Source organism: Sciurus carolinensis, chromosome 10 (assembly GCF_902686445.1).
Source record: "Sciurus carolinensis chromosome 10, mSciCar1.2, whole genome shotgun sequence".
NCBI classification, from domain to species: domain Eukaryota; kingdom Metazoa; phylum Chordata; class Mammalia; order Rodentia; family Sciuridae; genus Sciurus; species Sciurus carolinensis.
The window spans coordinates 15,695,500-15,715,481 of NC_062222.1; the positions used below are offsets into that span (position 1 = coordinate 15,695,500).

Below are 19,982 nucleotides of genomic sequence, written 5' to 3' on the forward strand. Positions count from 1 at the left end.
TAGAACTGTCTGTTTTCCACAATGCAATATAAATGTTATTTTGTTTTCTCCTCCCAATTTCTCCCGCAAGGTCTGAGAAGAGGATGCAGCTCTTAACTCATCTATATAAAATAAACTGTTAACAAAGGAATTGAGACTCGGAGAGGGTTGTTAGGGATGATCTGGGACTAGATCTCACATCTTAAAAAGTTTTTTATGATAATGCTCTGCCATTCAAGAATATACTTCCATGGGGTCTAGTTTTAGGAGACCATAACAACAGACTCAATGATTCAGATATTGAACATACTTCAGTGCTCATTAGACCAACCAGAGCAGTGAAAAGGGATGGCGTTTGTAGAAGGTCAATGGGGTGATGTCACATTGGGTCATCAGACAGCAGGCTAAAGATGAGCAAACGGGGTTTCCAGTGAAACTTCCACGTGCCTGACATGTTTACCAGAATGGACGGAATTTAGATAAGCAAAAGTTTTCCATCTTTATCCAGCTGGCAGAAGTGAATCAGGGTGCTTTTAAAAAGTGAGCTTCAATTAGCATTCAGTTAGCTCCCCACCCTCACCCCACTATCATTTCTCAAAGGTTGGTTAATATTTCACAAAATTTGAAACTGTATGTGTGATATAACAAGACCCTTCAGGATTGACCTTTTTCTGTCCTTAACTAGAGATTTTAAGCTCCTTCTTTCCCTCAAAGAACATAGGGCAGCAATTCATACAATTAAACTATTTTCTACATCTCAGTAACCTTCCACTCCTAACAGACAGAAAATCACCTATAGTTGACTTTGAAAAATAAAGGGTGTGAGAGATTTGCCCCAGGTAAGGTTCTCTATTTCCATCTGACTCCCTGTTGCTCCATTAAAGCTAAATTCTTCTTAAAGACAGTTTGACTTTCCCAATTAGCCCATTGATTTAAATTACTTCCCCCTGAGTCTTAAGAATATTCTGTTTTCTCTTTTTGTGCTTCTGGTGTTGGAACATGTTGCCTTGTCAGAAGCTCAAGCTTGCAAAAGCTTATATTATGAAACATTACAAAAACTAATATTATAACAAGTGGCAAAAGTAGAAGGATGTGTCTAAGTTTATCCAAGACTTACTCAGGTTTTTTACTAATTATTCTACCACCAAACTCTACTGTAGATATTTTCTAAAACCCTCATGGTTATCCTTTCTCCTAAATTGCTTTAACATTTTGTTTGAACAGTTTTTGCTTGATCTCCCAGAATACAAATTTCCCCTTTAAAAAGTTTAATAAAATTGGGATAAATAAGAAGAGTCATCTAGATTTACAAAAATAGAAATGTATTATCTCTAACCAACCATCTAATTTCAGGCCCAAAGCAGCCAAAATTTGTGAATTTGTAAACATACATATAGGTTATGCTTAAAGACTTCTGATTGTAGCTTTTAGTTAATAACTTCTATTGTTAATTTACATAGTTCTCAAAAATACTACCCCTTCTCTTCTCAATTTTAATATATTAACTGTGATATGATTGATTCTGCCTCAGTCATTTAAGAGACAAGAAAATGGTGGGCCTAAAAATGGCTGTTAATCCAATCCCTTAGTGGGATATCAGTTTTATCAGAAGCTTCCCGTGAGCAAAGTACTCTGTTCAAGGTCTTAAAAAATCTGACTTAATTCCATTCTTCTACAGTCATTCAAGATGAATTATCTTTTCACAGGCCTTTTACTAACAAATATAACTGAAGCTTAAAGAAGTTTAATAATTAGCCCAAGATCACATAACTAAGAAACAGTAACATTAAGCTCCAATTTCAGAAATGTTGCTTGTTTCTGGCGAGCCACTGTTGTTAAGATGGTTCGTCCCACAGAAACTCACCATGTTAGATCTGAGCAAACTATTTATCAAGCAAACTATTTCATGTTACTACCAGTTTCTCTACTGCTTGAGATAAGTGAAGCTAACCAACCCTCCAAATTTAACCAGAATGCAGACTATAGACCTTTCTGCCAGAGAAACAACTCTTAGACCTAGTCTCATAAAATCCATCAGTAGCAAATAATTATTGAGCACAAACAGCATGCCAGGAGTTGTGTGAGGGACTGGAAATACAACAGTGTTAAGGTCCCTAATCTCATGGAAATTCCAAGAACTTTTTCCAAAAAAAAAAGTACAAATAGCTACCATTTGTACTGTGCTCTTATAAAATTGCAGGCATTACCCAAAGACTTCACATACGTTGTCTCCTTCAATGTCACTTAATCTGTACAACACCCTATAACACTGGCATGATTTACTGAGAATACTGAGTTACAGAGTGGTACAGTGACTTGCCCTCATATCTGTGGAGCGTGTTAAAGGTAAGATGATTAAGTAGGTACACCATTTCCACCCCAGAACGGAAAAACGTCAACTTAGAGCAACTTCCTTTTTTTCAGAGTTTTCACAGAATAGAGCTGTGGACATGTTTGCATGATGAATTAGAAAATGCAATATGAGCCTATTAAATTCAGGGACATATATACCAAGCACCAGAGATATTTTTATATGTAATTCCTAATGCTCTCCTGCAAACTAACCACTCACCTATTGTCAAAAGTGCACGGTTCTTTTTATTGTTCTATTGAAGCACCTCAGAACAACCAACTAAACATTTTTCCATGAGTATGCAATTCAGTTATTCCAGTTTAGCTTTGTATTACTGAGTTGTTAAAATGTAATCAAATTGATTCCTAAAACAATGATTTGATTAAGAATTAAGTTATCCTTTCCCATGACATTCCAGATTTGGTATTAGGAATTTTTAGGATGTTAGAGTCAGATTTGATTTCATTATCACTTAGGTAATTTGGTTCATGTGACTCTTGTTCTTTTTTTAGTTTCTTTAATCTATTCACATTGATACAAAATAAATAACTTCCAAATTCAAAATTTGTAAATAAATCTAATTGGGAAATGCTAATAGTTATCAATTTTTGAAAGAAAATTCTTATCATGGTCAATAATAGGCAGCAAAAACTATCCCACTGAGTAGCAGCTAACAAGAAAACTTTATACAGCATACACACCCAACATATTTCAACAGATCACAGAGTAGGATGATTTCCAACCCACAAAGACCCATGAAATAGTTGAGTTTTCTTCCTTTAATCTCTTTTTAGGTGCACTCTACTTAATATTTTACTGTCAAAGTAATTTTTGTTTGTCTATTTTAGACAAATGCCAATCAACCCAAGGCAAAGCTGGCATAGATGGTAATAGCAGAGACCACTCCCAAATGTGCCTTCTTTTTCCTGTTTTCCAGCACAAATATGGAACTGCAAGCAAAAAAGAACATAATTTGGAAAACAGTGCCCTTAGGCAAAAAGTCTGAAGAGACTTTGTACATAGTCACTTCGGTACCGTTTTCTTCTCTCCCCTGTTTATACCTGTGATACTCACTTATCCCCACAGCTGTAACAAGCTTGATTGCCAGTTCAGGAATTTCACACTGAATAAAAAACGGTTCCAGGATGTAGCGTCCAAATGCCAGGGATATCACAGCTGTAGCTGCAGGGCTAAACAGATTTATATATATTTAGGTTAACTGCAGGAAAAAAATAAACAACATTTTCTATCTTAAGGTATTACTACTTACTCTAGGGAATGTGTTTAATATGAAAGCCTATAATTTAAGAATTCCATATTTTGGGCTAGGGAGATAGCTCAGTTGGTCGAGTGCTCACCTTGCAAGCACAAGGCTCTGGGTTCAATCCCCAGCACCAGAAAAAAAAAAAAAAAAAAAAAAAAAAGAATTCCATATTTCATTAGGTTTTCACAAACGTTCCAAATGACACCATGCCTATCATGTTGGGGGCTGGTTTTGAAACAACTGTGAGAGCAACTTTGTCCCTGCTCTTCCCATATGTGACACTTTTTAAAAGAAAATTTGGTTATTACATGAGATCCTGACTGGGCCTTCCTTATAAGAACCAGTCTTTATTCTCTTTAAGTCAGTAATAAAACTCAAGCGATGGTATAAATTTGTTAATGGAACAGATCTAACGGAGTGGAGCACAATGAGGAGAAGAAACACGGAATTCAACTCAAAAAAAATATCAGTATTGATCAGTGTTCCTTGCACATTAAGGCAAACGCATGCCTAAACACTTGGCATTGTTTTATTCTTATCTTTCTGGTACAAAACCTCAAAATAAAGTGATTATTCTTAATTCCATACAAATATTTAGATGAAAAACATAAATTGAATCTAAAAGAACACTTGCAATATTATATAATTAAGAAATAGATGAGAAAATGAAATCAGTTCAGGTATACAGCAACACAGGTAATAAACCACTCTACTTTAATTATTCAAATATTTGTAAGAGAAAATCACACATGCCTTTCCATTTTACACATATGCATTTATAAATGCATATTCTTTCCATACACAAGCAAGTCTGTAGAATTATCTAATTTCTCATACCAGCTTTCCCCTTCAGCTTCTCTTCCTTCTCCTGGTCACCTAACACCCATGCTGGATCCTGATTATCAGAAAAATAATCATCATTCTGGGTTTCTAACCTTGACCTGGGTACCAGACAGCACCATAAATTTCACGATTTTCTTCTTTTCCTAGAGACCCTCTCCTCTTTCCTCCAAATGACACTATTTTTCTTGTTCCTCATCATTTATTAAAAAATTCAATGTGCAAATTAAAATCTGATCATGTCCCTTTAGCACTTTCAAAACATGCTCTGGATACATGAAAATGCTTCATATTGTATTCAAGGCTTCACTTAGTTCCCTCCCATAGAAAGATCCAAATCTCTTTTCTTCTGCCTGGAGACTCTTCAACTCACTGACCATATTTTATACTTCAGATTTTGGATTTTCTTTTTATTTTGCGGCACCGGGAAGCAAACCCAAGGTCTTGTGCATGCCAGGCAAGCACTCCGCCACTGAGGGACACCCCCAGCCCAGATCCTGGTTTACTTGTTCTTGGTTCAGAGAAGCTTCTCCACCCTTCTGCCTCGGTCAGGTCTCCCAGAGTACATCATACTGAATCCTGGCTTCTCTTCCCTACCTCTTATTACAGTAGCAATTTTATATTCACTAATGTGGTTCCCTGATGGATAACCATTCCCCCACTTGACCCTGAATTCTGTGGGCACAAGACTGTGTCCACCTCAATCACCACTCTATCCCCATTGTTGAATGCAATGTGTGCCATGGAGTAGGAACAGTACATAGTGAATATACCATGAATGAGTGAATTCAGTTTAATGATCCCTGGTATGCATTGTTGGGTGATTTTTCTTGAATGTGTTTTACAGATTCTTTCTGGCAATCACAATTTAAAGTAAAGTACACACATACAAACACATTGAAAAGCTTCTAGAATTTTCTAGGTCATTTCCTCTGTTCACACACACACACACCCACCCACACACACACACACCATAAAGCAGTTATTTCAAAATTAAAACAGCATCTGATGATCAGCTATTTGAGAGTAGGAATTGTGACTCATTCCAATTTAGATCTCTTTATCTTGCCATTCACTATTTGGTAGCAGTTTGTGGAATGAATAAATTAATGAATGAGCACCATATCTATGCAACTGCAAATGGGAAGATCATGCTTCTAACAATACCAAGCAATTAGCCAAGGTTACACAGCAAAGGCATGCTGAAAAGAAACCGGAGTCTAATGTATCAATTTATATCCAGTATATACAGGGCACTCATATAAATACTATAAGAGTTACAAGAAGGGGAAAAAAAAAGAGCTACAAAAAGGGTAAGACCTGGGTTCACATTCTTGACATGTTTGCAATTATTCAGGGAAACAGAACATAGTCACCTGAAATACTGAATAAAAACACAAGGATTTGAGTTCATTGTTAAATGAGAAGCAGAAACCACATATTTTAGCAGATTTAAGAGATGAAAGAAATACTAGAAGCTAGAATAAACAGGCAATTATCTTTGGAAAAGATAAAATATAAGTTGGCCCTGGAAGAGCACGTGACTCAGATAACCAAAAAGGAACAGAAGGTACATCCCAGGTAAGGAGACCTGAGAAAGGAATAAAATGCCCCTTTACTGTTATTTTGTTATAACAAGTTTTAAGTAATGCAGAGACATTTAAAATGAGAATAGACTGACTTGCCAATGATGTACTACTCCAAAGCTCTTTGTTCAAAAAAAGACTCCTAACACCATAAAGATCGTGATTAGTGTTAATGGGTATTTATTAGCTCTGCATTTGCCACTTACTGTAAATGACAGAATAAAAGCTCCCCTGAACTCTCAGTTATGTATGTCTGATAAGTAAACAATAAGTTTCTCTCCTTATTTCTATTAAGCTCTGTAATCAAAAAGTGCAAGTCACATCCTATGAGGCAATAGCTTTAAGGGACTGTGACACTCTTATGACATCATAATTCCCCACAAAGTTGAAAGAAACCTGCTATTCAGAGTGACTTAGCATTATTTGGTGCCAAAAAGATCAGGAAGGGGAACATATTCCTACAACAATAAAATCAAAAGATTTTCGCAACTGCAGTTCACTGGTCTGTTTATGTGAGGAAATGAGTCATTTATGGAATGTAAACTTAATTTTTTAAAGAATAAAATGTGATGATACACTGTTCTCAGTTGCAGATATTTCTTAGTCACAAAAATAGAGTAAAGTTAAATAACTTAATGACATAATCTACAGTAAGAAAATTCCAATTCCTGGTCTATTTAATTGTGCCTGGTTAATCAAAAGGTAAGATTTATCAAGGTGGATTTTTGATGCTTCATATCTTTTCAAGTAAGCATCTGTCCTAGAAAAGTAAAAGAGAATAATTGAAGATTAAAGGAAAGCAGTACTTTAAAAGTCTGACTTTTAAAAGTGTAGTTGAATCTTTAGATTATGTAGAAGAAAATGAGAGGGAGGGGGATATGAAAAATCATGGAATGAGACAGACATCATTACCCTATGTACATGTATGATTACAAAAATGGTGTGAATCTACATCATGTACAATCATAGAAAAGAAATAATGTACCCCATTTGTGTACAATGAATCAAAATGCAGTCTGTGAAAAACAAAAATAAATTAATTAATTAAATAAAAGTGTAGTTGAATCGCTGCCAATGATAAAACTATATTAGCAATGTTAATCCAGAAAGGTATTATATCACAGATTTCCTATTGAGTATACATGTTTACAATATAGGCACATGACATAACATATTTCTGATGAGTGAAAAACAATCAAGTCATTCAGAAAAATGAGATGACTAAGGTTTATTTTTCCTTAATTTTTTTCTATGTTCTTACCGTATTATGAGCAGTTCCACCCAGACGCGTACAAAAGCTAGTAATGGGCCAAACACTTCCAGAATATATGTATAATGACCTCCAGACTTCTTTATGCTTGTTCCCAATTCAGCATAGGACAAGGCTCCTGTGAAACGGTGATAATAAAAGATACAAATTTAATACATAATCAGGCCACCAGTGGTAGAATTTTACAGGGACACTTTTGTAGGATGGAAGGTAAGTACTTCTTTGCTCTGAAAGGTGTCCTTATTTCAAAATGACATCTTCTAATTGCTTAGACTTAGGAAGTTCCTCTTCTAACTTCCTCACATTGGAGACCTACTTCATCCTATTTGAATAATGTCATTTCACTTAAAATGGTAAATAAGAACTTCTAAAACGTATCATATGATTCAGAGTTGGAAACCTGGGAGCAAACGGAAATAGAGAAGATAGATGTCAGTAGTCCTGACCTGTTTCATGAAAAGCATAATCTCATGCAAGACAAGTAATTATCCCAAACTGACCTCATTACCTTGAGAGTTCTTTTAACAAATGATGTTTCTGTGGCAAATCAATGTAAGAAAGACTTATCTGTTCTTCAGCAAAGTATGCACTATATAACCCTTGCAAGACTTCATTTAATTTACATGCATGATATAGTTTGTCAGCAAAACAAATTGAGGTATTCTGTTTGTGGAAAAGGTCATCCTGGGCGTTTTCGAAGTTTACGCTCTGGATGGCTGAAAGTATATACTTTCTTAAAAAGAGATGCTATAATGTACCTTAATATACATTAGGTTAAAGTTAAGTATAAACTAATATGTAACATTTAGTAATACAATTCCCATGGAATTGGGCAAGTTATGTAACCTTCCCAAGGCTCAGTTTCATTCCCTATAGAATGAAAATCTTCAATTTTACCTCACAATAATGTTGTATGCATGTACTAATGGTTGTCAGAGATAGTACTGAGCCTGACCCACAGCAAACCACACAAGAAATACAGCTATACTTATTAATTTGAGCAACTAATTATCCAAAAAATGAAAAAATAGATCTCAATGTCATGTGAAAAGTTCTATCTATACTGTTAAGTACTCAAATGGAACCCACAAGTTTGCCTGAGCTACTTCAGAGGCTATACATGCGCAAAGTTATCACTCATCAGTAATACTTCATATAGAACTGTCCAACATAAATATAATTTGGATATTCAGTGAAATCCTAGTATCACTTATCTGATTCCTGAATCTAACATTATCAGAGTCACCTGGGAAACTTATTTTTAATTCAAAAACAATCAAATGAAAAGCAGAATATAGGACCATACTCTAGATGTACTCTCTAAGCAACAGAGTCCAGACTCACTAAAAGAGGGATCCAAAAATTGCCACAGATCATTCTAAAGTAACTAGTCTTCAGATGAATATTCAGGGACCACTGATAGATGAGGTCTATTTGTAACTAATTATACCAACTGCAATTCACCTTCTATTGGGAAAGAGCCGCCATGTTTGTCAGCTGTCTAGAAAAGCACCCAATATAAAATGTTATTGGAAAGAGCCTTAAGTACCTTAGAATTTATTGTCAGAGAATCAATACCTAGACCTTGATATTCTTTGCTGAAACTTCAGGATGGTTGCCCTAGGTTTAAATTGAATTCTGGGGGGAATGAGATTTTCATTTAAAGGTCTCAAGCTCCATAGCCATTTTGCCCAAATGAAAAAAGTTCAAAACAGGATAAAAAAAAAAAAAAAAAAATCCATGTATTGACCCTGGAGTTAAAAAAAAAAAGTTGTAAATCAAATACAGGTGCTCTTCCACTTGCAGAGGGGTTATATCCCCAAAAACATCCTAAGTTGAAAATATCGCTAAATGGAAAACATATTTAATACAACCAACCTACTGAACACCATAGCTTAGACTAGCTTACCTTAAAGGTGATCATAACACTTACATTTGCCTACAGTTGGGTAAAATACTCTAACAAAAAATTATTATTATACACTACTGTAAAGTTAAAAAAAATAGTAATAAGTTGAACCACTGTAAGTTGGGAACCATCTATATAACTACCAATCTTTTTTTTTGTTGTTGTGGTGCTAGAGATTGAACACAAGGCCTTGCGCATGCTAGGTAAGCACTCTACCAACTGAGCTATATCCCCAGTCCTACCTACCAATCCTTGACTCTTAGTTCTAAAGTTTTGCTTTGTTTCCTATAAGGGAGGCATTCCTGAGAGATACTAATAGTCAAAGTGGAAAATGCAATGCAAATATGGACAAGTTGATTAATACAAGAGCACACTCCCTGCAATTACCAATCAAACATATCAGGTCCAGTGTAACCTTAGCTACACTCCCCATACAGGTTTTTTTTTTTTTTAAGCTTCTGCATAAGATATTATGAATCAGCATATTTTCATCATAAAAGTCAACATCCCTTTTGCCAGTTTAGTACTCACTGTTTTTTTGTTTTGTTTTTTTTTTTTTTTTTTTTTTTTTATTACACATGAATAAAGTTTTATTGTGGGCAAAACCTGAGTCACACAGTGGGGAATGCGTGTGCATGAGTTTGCAAAGCCAGGAGAGGGTTGTAGTTTTTCTGATTAGATATTGATTTATTCTAAACCCCTAGGTGCTGTAGAAAGAGCAAAGGCAGAGAGTACATAAAGTCATTTAAAGAAGATCCACGGTTGGGGTTCTCTTTGTTTACCTATATATGCATTTGCCAGAACCATTTAATATTAATAGTAGCTAAGGGTTCTATCAGAGTTTTTCATCATCACATGACTCCAAGTATTTGGCAAGGATGAAGAGCTGTAATGGGAAAATAATGATATACAACTGTTGTGAAATAAATGGTTTATGAAGTACAAGTTATTCACATAAGTAATACCACAAACTCTTAAGACAATCAAAAATAATTCCTCTGAGGATATTTCTATACTAAGGCTTTCCTTTAACAAACTTTATTTAAAACACCTTCTTCCTAAAAATGGAAACCTGAGTCCTCTAGATGACTACCCCAACTATCACAGGACCTGAGCAGAAGGAATGACTGGATTGGTACACAGAGGACCCAGAGTCAGCACTTGGTCTTAGTGTAAGAACAAAGAGTTAGTAACCATAAACTGTAGTATCTTTTGAAATCAAAGCACAGTATGTTCCAAAGAGAGCAAATATATCTTAGACATCTACCCCATAGCATAAATCAATTTTTTCAAACAATTTACCAGCTTTTGTCACCTTCATAATTAATTCAGGTAGCTTTGTAGTAATTCGCTCACCTGATGAAGGGGCATTTATTTTCTCTTTAATATCAGTTCTCAAATCAATAGAAGAGATACATTTTGAAAAAAGATAATAATTATACTTCTCCTACCAGTTCTGTTCAGATCAATTCAGTGAACAGGTGGACAAATTATCTGGGTCCCTGGAGACCAAGTAAAATGTAGATGAGAAAAACAGATCTAGGCAAGAACAGAAAACTAACATCCAGCTGTAGTTTTTAAACTCACATTGCAAATGTTTATAGGTGTTACAAAAAAAAAAAAAAAAAAAAAAAATTAAACCTTGAAATATGCTCAGGCCATTGTAATATTCCCAATTTATGATAGGAGTGAGTTATATCCATCACACATCTTTCCAGGTACAGGTATTTGAAAAGTTAGGAATTGACAAGCTCATGGACTTAAAAATAATTAGAAAGAAAAAGACTGCCACGCACTTGTTTGGCGAATAAAATGTCAGTGAGACTTCTGCGAACACTCAGTCCTGCATCTAAAGGGCCACGCCAGGTTTCACCTCACAGGTGTTTCTGGTAGCCACCCTGTTGCCCAACCTCCCAAACATACACCACTAAGCACCACTGCCAGGCACAGAAAGTTCGTGTGTATTTTCTGGGTCATCAAAGTTACTTTTGGCTTTCCGGACGACAGGGAAAGTCAGAAAAGAGTCTGTTCAGGTCAGAAAAAAAGAAAAGTATAGCCTGCAGGAAGCAATTTGAGAGAATTCAGGATCACGCCAACAATGAGCACCGGGTGCGCGTAGTTCACATACCTAAACAAGAAAAAAAAAAAAAAAAAAATCCCATGGAGCCTTAGCCATGCATTTACTCTTCAAAAACTACCTTTCGCTTTCCCGGAGACCAAACTTCCCAGCCCCACGGCCACGCACATCCCAGAGAAGAAGGTGCACTCACCAAAAAGGGACAGGACCCCACAGACCGTCCAGATCACGAGAGACAGTCCCACGCTGCCCGTGTTCTGCAGCACGCCCTTGGGAGAGATGAAGATCCCGGCGCCGATGATGGTGCCAATGATGATGGAGACGCCCCTCAGCAGGGTGATCTTCTTCTTCAGCACCACTTTCTCCTGCTCAGGGGGCTCGCTGCCCCCCGTGGAGGGCAGCACCCCCTTAGCATTTCCCTGCAGGTAGCCTCCTTTGGAGATAGTGGCCACCACGGGCTTTCTGACCATAGTAGTGACACACGGGGCAAAAAGAAAACAGGGGAGGAAAAAGCAAAACTTTCAACTTTAGTGTCCCTTGGGGTGACTGATCGGTCTCCGCCTCTTTGCTTTCAGAGTGTCTCAGCGCTATTGTGTTCACAGGTAAAAACTCAAAGGTATATTTTAGCCTTCAAAGCGCTCTAATTACTCCCAGGTACCTAGGTGTTCCTGGTGCCCTCGGGTCCCCCCTCTCGTCCCGGCACTGTGGCTGCCGCCGCGGCTCCACCGCCCTATCCTTATGAACCAGCTCAGCTTCCTCATGGGCTTGTATTTAAGCTCCTGCCTGTCACACCAACTTACTCCAGCTACATGATGATGCAAATTCTCCAGGTTTGCATCAGCCACATGAGAAGCCTCCAGCATTACTCAGCTTTTTTTTTTTTTTTTCAAACAGTAGCAGCATGTTGCTTAACTGACCTAAGCTTTTCCCAGAACAAAGCACACACTTAAAAGAGATCTTAACCAATCCAGAAGAAGTAAATTCAGACCAGATCTTCCCAGAGATTTAAAGCAACTCCTATTGAGAGAGGAAAGCCCTGCGAGCCAGGAGAAAATGAAAAATGAAACAGGAAATGATTACTTAATTTTAAAGTTTTTTTTTCTCTAACTCGTGTCTAAGACATGTTTCACACACAACTTGTTTTGTTAATAGAAAGTACCTCAAAGATGCGTTGTTTATAAAAACAAAATTTAGATTTCATAATTTATGCCATGCTGATTATTTTTTTTTTATTTTGTGCTTCCTAGCAACACAATTAAATATGTACTTAGAGAGATTCTACACTCTATAACTTCTGCCTGCACACACGGAACAAGTGTAAGACTTAAACAACATTAAAAGATAAAATTATTTTATTTGTTACAACTCATAGTAAGCCCATATTTAAAATCATCTGAGTGTCACAAATTTTAAAATCACAGCAACTTCAGAAAATAGTCATTTTGATTCTCATCAGCACTAGGTGATTTCCTGAAGTAAGTTGAAGATGCAAATTTTCATTTGCATATTGTTCCTTCTGTAACACTTATGCTTTGGTGCTCTGCCACCGCAACTGATTTTTAAAATGGACATATTTCCTTCTCTTCCTCTCTCCCTGCTCCTCCCTAATCTCTCCCCCTCGCTAATCCCAGGGGAAACAGGATGACCTTTCTTCCCCATCCTAGGCAGAGTTATTTGTCCTTGAGCCACACCCACCACAGGAATGAATTCATCCCGACTTTGGGGCTGGCTCCAGAAGACCTCAGGTACTATCTCCCAAATTAACAAGTGACTTACAACTTCAACTCACGACTATCTCCCAAATTAACAAGTGAATTACACTTGGAATGTAGCCTCAGAATCACCTCTTTAAAAGTCCCCAGTTCCTACTGATGGGCAGAATCACAGCCTTTGGAACTAGAGTCCCCACTGTTTCTCCTTTGCTAACAAAGCAATAAAACAACTTATTTTTCCTTTTCCTCCAAACCATGTCCTCATTATTGGATTGCTATTGGGGACAAGGACCAAGGTTTCGGCAACACTTCAAGTTACCAAAAATTTTCAACTTTCGAAATTAACCAATAGTTATAATTACCTGGAAGCATTGCACAGAGCAAAACCCTGAAAAAGAATATACAAATAATAGTTGGCGAAGGTAATGATTTTTTTTTTTTTTGGTGTGTGGATTGTTGTTATGATTATAAATTTAAAATGTATTAAAATTAATGAATGCAAAGTTACCTACACTTAGAAGAAAGGCTTGGTGTGCTATTATTGTACAGTGAGGTAACTACAGATTGCAATAGGGGACAGGACATTTCAAAAAGCTAGTATTTTGAGTTTTTACCATCAAGAAATGATAAATGTTTGAAGGGATAGATATGTTTAAACTGATGTGATTTCACAATGTACAAGTGGATTGAAATATTATGTGGTACCCAATTAATATGTATAATTTTTATGTATCAAAATGAATTTTTTAAAGGTTATAATGATAAAAATAAAGTGCTCTCAAATTGTAAGCTAAGATTAAAAATGCTTCCACTTGAAAAGGCAAACACTTTTAAACTTCTGACTTTTCTAACCAAGCGTCTACAAAAAACAAATACAAAGAGAAAAGGAATCCTCATTCCCATTTTTGGCTAGGGTTGTATGTGGTTTTGAATTTAACAAGAAGAATTAGACATCATTATCTTGGAGTTACATTTACACACACTATTAAATATGTTTCTGAACTTCTGAACCAAAACAATAAACAAAAAGCCTGTGTATGAGAGAAAGGTTGGATAGGGTAGGAGTGGGCAGAGGGGGTGCCAGGATCATACAAGAAAAAATAGCTACTGGAAAAGTACCCGGCAGAATCCTGGAGCCCCGCTCTGTTAGGTAAGCACCTGAGAAGATCGCACCACAACAGTGCTTCACCATGCAAGTAATTGGGGCTACATAATTCCTTTTTTAATATTATCTGTCTGAAGTCTACATAATTTGCTTTAGAAATGCCAAGTCAGGGTTATAAAAGTCAAAATTAATACTTTTTCTCACTGTATGTCCTCCAAAATAATAAGAATGGGAAGTTTATTTTATTGAATCATGTCTAAACTTCTAAAAACAGAAACTAAAGGAAGATACTCTTCCTTCCAGTTATCCTCCAGCTTCTTATACTTCTTTCCACTCACACAATTTTCCTGATAAATGACCCTAAGGAGTTAAGAAAGGTTTTCATTTCCCAAAAAAAAGGGAACACATTAGTCCTGAAGAAATAGTAGTTTAAAGTGGAACACTAGCACTCTCAGGGAATCCTTCTGTCCCCAACACAGTGCCACACTTCAATTTTAAATTTTATTATGAATGATGAGCTTAATATATTGAGACTAAGTCTCCTCTCAGACATGACATTAGATCAATTCTAAAGGAGGAAAAATGTTCTTCCTGCAGTATTAAATAACTTTTTTTGCACTTTTTTAAAAATATCTGTGAAGAAAGTTGCTTAAGGTAGACTAATGGCAGAAAAGACTATACAATCATACCAGAGAGTCACACTCAAAATTTCTGCAAAACTCTTCATAGCTACCAAAGATACCATTCTCTCTTCTAACCACCCAGACATTTGCAAAAAATGCAAGTTACAAAGAAAATGTTGAATTATTTTCAATGTTAGCATGCCCTTATAATCACCAGTTCTAAGCTTGTAAACTAAGAATTTGGATGGTCTTCAAATATGTATCATAAAAATGAATTCAAAGCAAGTAAATGTATGTTCTTACTACTGCTTTTGGCCTTATTTTAAACATTCCTGTCAAATTAAGAGACTATTCACCTACATTTATTTAGTGCTTAAGGAGTAGTTCCAATTCCCTACAAGCATGTCATGGGTGAAATGGACAAGGAATACTGTGGTAGCTACCATTTTGTGGGAATGATTTCTGTTCCATGATTATTAATGTGGGCATAGAATCCAGGCCTTGCCAAAACTATTCATCTCTCTGGCTGCAACATGTTGGAATATGAACTGAGCTGGAATATTTCTAAGAGAAGTACAACTCTCTTTTCTCATCTGTTGGAAGTAGGAAAGATGTGACCCTAAGAACAACTGGCAGACATGTCCCCAAATCCTCATGAATTAAAAGAGGATATGCAGAAAGGAGAGACATTTAGAAAGTCTTAGTCTGATCAAGCTGTTTTAGTTCCTTAGAACACCAGATTGGCTCTGGAGCCTGAAAACCTTCCTTGAATTTATAAAGTACCTTGTTTCCTTGTTTAGCTATGCTGCCTCCTACCACACAGAAATCAACTACACATGGACAGCAGAGTGGAATGTGAGCGGCACATGATAGTGAGTGCTTTTAGAACTAGGTAGTTCCACATGATAGCCGTTAGCCACATGTGGTTATCAGCACTTAAAATGTGGTTAGAATGTGAAATTCTATGAAACGACTTCTCTAAGAAAGGGATTATTTTTATGAAAGCTTTGTAGGTCTCACCTGCAAAACAGATGGAATCTAGTTTTTGTTTGTTTGTTTGTTTGAGTCAGGGGTATACTTAATATCTCTTTCTTAGAGAAGTTATTTCAAAAAATAAAGAAAAAAAATTGACCAACTTGTTTTTGTGTATCCAGTACAGAAGTTAGCAAACATTTTCTGCAAAAGGCCAAACGGCAAATATTTTAGCCTTTATGGCCACACACAGTCTCTGTCCAGTGTTCTGTGGTGTGAGTGTGTGTGTGTGTGTGTGTGTGTGTGTGTGTGTGTGTTATGATCTTTTAAAAGTGTAAAAAGCATTCTTGACTCCTGTGTAGTCTGGCAGCCTCTATCTAGTAGTATCTTGATTACAGGTAGGATAAAAAGTCACTGCACTGGTTTGTGATGGTTTTTTTTTGTAAATAAAGTTTTATTAGACACAGTCATGCCCACTGGTTTATTCCTTGTCTGTGGCTGCTTTCACAGTACAACAGAGTTGAATAGTGGCAAAGCGGACTGAATGTCCCAAAAAGTGGAAAAGTTTTACATCTGACTCTTCACAAAAAAGTTTGCTGACCCTGGCTTACGCACAGGGACTGACCACCCATCTCCACTTTGACTTTCTCTCTTACTAATCACGCTTCTTGCATGTGCATGGCTTGCTCTTCCTGCAAGAGGGCCATGCCCCAGCATTTGGACATTTGAAATTATCATTCCCTTTGCCTGAAACTCTATTCCCCTTAAAATTTACATTCTTTGTTCTCTAACTTCTTACACTCAGTTCATCACATTAATATTATGCTGAAGAGATAATACCTATCAATTTTCTGGATCCCTCTTTAGATCATGAACTCCTTGATCTAGGATTGCATTTTTATTTCTGTGTCCTGAACTGCTAACCCACTCTCTGTTACAGAACAGTAAGTATCGGATACTTTAATAATCATTAGCTCTCAATAGCATAAACAAGACTATTATATAGCTCCAACAGGAAAGATCAAGGAGTGAGTCCGGGCTGGAGAAAAGGGCTAAGTCCTCATCTTTCACAGTAGGAAGTCGATATTGAACATGCAATGTTAGAATTACGCACCAACAAGAGGGGAAAATCATTTAGAGATCTGGTGCAAAGAACCAGAGAAAAACCAGGTTAGGAGGGAAAAGTGTTAACACTGGGGGGAAGAAAAGGGGGGTCCTGGAGGGATAGAAATGGATATTAAAAATAAGGACATTGGTTCATGTTATAAGCCTTGTGGAATAACTATGCTCTGATTCTTTGATTAAAAAGTAAAACTAAAAATTAAAATTACAGAATGTCTGAACTCTAGACAAAATGACATAAAAATAAGAAGAGACCAAAGAAATATTTCTAAGTTCCTTTTATTTGGGGATTGGAGGGTAGAGACATAAATTCATTAGATTATGCGACGTCATTCATCCATGTCAATACCTTAAGAGTAATCACTGAAGAGGAAGGAAGAAGGAGAATGAGAGAGGGAGGGAAGAAGAGTAGAAGGAAGGAAGGAAAGAAACAAAAGGAGAAAGAGAATGAGGGGGAAGGAAAGAGAGAAAAGAAACAAGAGAAAGGCAAAGTATAAAAAGGGAAAACAAACCAAAACTCTTAAACCAGAAGAAAAAAATGAAAAAAACTCAATAATTCCAGATTACAATCAAGAAAGGAGGGGGAAAGGAAAAAGCAAGGGAAAATTAAGTAAAAATGCCTAAAATAAGATAAAATGTATCTATAGTATCCATAACTTTAAGTGGATTAAAGTCACCAGTTAGAAGACATGATTTATAGTTTGGTTCATACAATATCGACATCAAGTTCGTTTCTATTTACGCAAAGCCCATGCAGTTAAAACAAAATAACTTTAAGGCAAAAAGATAGAAGTAATGAAGAGAGTCATTGTATACATAAAACATTTTCATGCATCGAAGAATGTTGCCTCAAAAGATGTGAAGCAAATAGATCACATTATAAGGAATTACAAGGGGGAAATGATTCACAATTACTGTTGGAGAATTCGACACACTTTTTCAATATTCGTTAAGTTAATAAGAAAAATATTATCAACTGTCATTTTCTTTTGTTCCATCTATATCTCTTCCTACCACTTTTCTTGTTTCCTCCTTTGCCTCTCATTCCCTAGCTTCCAACTTTGCTTTCTGAAGGGTAGACCTCAGAGGACTGCCCTTGGACTGATGGCGCCACTTTCCCCACAGGGGACAAAAAGTGGGCATGCTTGGGAGTTTGCATCTTTTATAGAATGTTAGCCAATGATTCCCTGGCTTGAGAATATAAAAGTCCCTGAGTTGAGACAAATTCTAAGGTATAATTTACCCTCTAGAATTACCCTGCAGCACCAGGTTACGACTTCACCTGAATTATACCTTTCCTTGTCTTCTGTTACCTTGCTGCTCTGCTCCTGCACTCTCCTAAAATTCAAGGAAGCATATCCTAAGCAAATCATTGCATATGACTCATGTTTTTTTCTTACAGAAACTGAATTAAGACAGCTGCTTAAAAAATGACTGGAGTACAGACTCTAAGAAAACGATCTGTTTTTTACCCCCTCATCTGTAAATGGCAGTTGGGGCTGTCACTAGTGGTAAGTAGAGTATTGGTAGCTCCTGTCAGGCTGTTGTACTGCAGATTCTAAAACTTTGCTCTGGAGTGAACTGGGACGGGACACAGTGAGAAAGGGATGTGCTGTCTTGTGCGATCTCTGGTATGTGGGAATGGTTAGAGATATTCCTCTTAATGTTGGGAATAAGACAAACCTATTGTCTCTACTATCATTTAAACTTAGGTGTGCATTAAAGAGCTACTGCAGGTAGACAGGAAAAAGAACTTCAGCATAAAAAAAAAGGACGAGACAAAAATTCTCATTATTTTTCTACTAATTTCTGAGAAAAATGAAATAATCAAATTAACATAAATAAAAGATACTTAATATGATAAATTGTAAGAGTTAAAAATAAGCAAATATAAAATCAGTTAATTTTATACATATAATAAGTTAACAAAACAAAGAAAGGCATCATGCCAAACCTAAGAATACAATTAACAAGAAATTCATAAAACAAACAAATTCTACCTTTAGAAATCAGCTTGATCAAATAAAAGGCATGTCTTGCTTTTAGTGAGGAATATTAATGTCATAAGGCCAACAATTCCTTAAGTTAATTAATAAGTAAAACAAGTGACAAATAAAATGCCATAAGTATTTTTTAACTATGAGAAGTAATTCTATGGTTTTATGACAATATGAACTCTAAAAAACAAAGCATAACTGGGATGTTAGATTATCAAAACATACTACAACTCGAGTAATAGAACAGAATACAAAACTCAGAAATTGTCTTAATTAAATTCATAATTTTATCAAATTATGAAAGCATCAGCTTAAAGTAGAGGAAAAATATGAACCATTCAATAACTATGTGGGAAAACCTGAAAAAAAACCTTTAAAAATCATAAAGTTATATTAATCATAGGCATCAAGCAATAGGAATAAAATAATAATATATCAAAGGTATAAAGTAAATATGCAATATTATGAAACATGATAGAATTCCCTTAGAATCCACAGTTCAGAAGATTTATCTAACTGATATAAACTCCAGATGCCAAGAAAAAAAATAACTTTAAAACGTTTTAAACTCTATGGCCAAATTAAAAAGAAAAAATCAGAAAGTCAAAAAATAAAATAGAAATGATATAGTTGGCATCATTGCCAAAGTTCTAATCTCTTCAGCAATTTCATTAGGAAAACATCAAACAACTCAACAGAAAATAAGCAAAGGATATTAATAACTTCTTCACAGTAAGAGAAATACAAATGACTTTCATATATGTGAAAAATACTCAAACTTATTCATATTGAGATAAATCAGTTCCATAAATCTAAGATGTACTCAATCACAAATGGAGTTGGTCAAAAAGAGAAGCCTTTTTGAAACAGAATCAGTGGGCCAAAATTAGCATAACTTGAGCATCAAAAAAGATAATGATTGCAATAGACTATCACACATTTTTTAAAAATGATGAACATAGTTTGCTTGTGAAGGAGAAGGAAAGAGGTAGAGAAGGAGAAGAAAATGAAAGGAAGTTCTTAAAGGATCACACCTGGTAGTTTAAAAGCAGTGAAAGAATTAGAATTCAATACAATTATTGATTCAGACAAGAATCCATAACAGGGAGTATCCAAATCCACTGGACTAAATCTGGTTAAAAAAGAGAACATGAGCACACTTTCGAATTATCC

General features: G+C 35.9%; 1 protein-coding gene across 1 annotated transcript in view; it reads right to left on the bottom strand.

Annotated features, from left to right (window-relative positions):
• The window catches only part of Slc7a11 (solute carrier family 7 member 11), a 69,956-nt gene extending 57,957 nt beyond the window's left edge, over positions 1 to 11,999 (bottom strand). The window contains exons 1-3 of the mRNA XM_047567083.1: positions 11,472 to 11,999; positions 7,284 to 7,410; positions 3,407 to 3,522 (exon numbers count right to left, since the gene is read on the bottom strand). Of these exons, the coding sequence (XP_047423039.1) occupies positions 3,407 to 3,522; positions 7,284 to 7,410; positions 11,472 to 11,748 (520 nt within the window). The 5' untranslated portion in view covers positions 11,749 to 11,999. The remainder of the gene's footprint in view (positions 1 to 3,406; positions 3,523 to 7,283; positions 7,411 to 11,471) is intronic.
• Between the last annotated feature and the right edge of the window lie 7,983 nt (positions 12,000 to 19,982).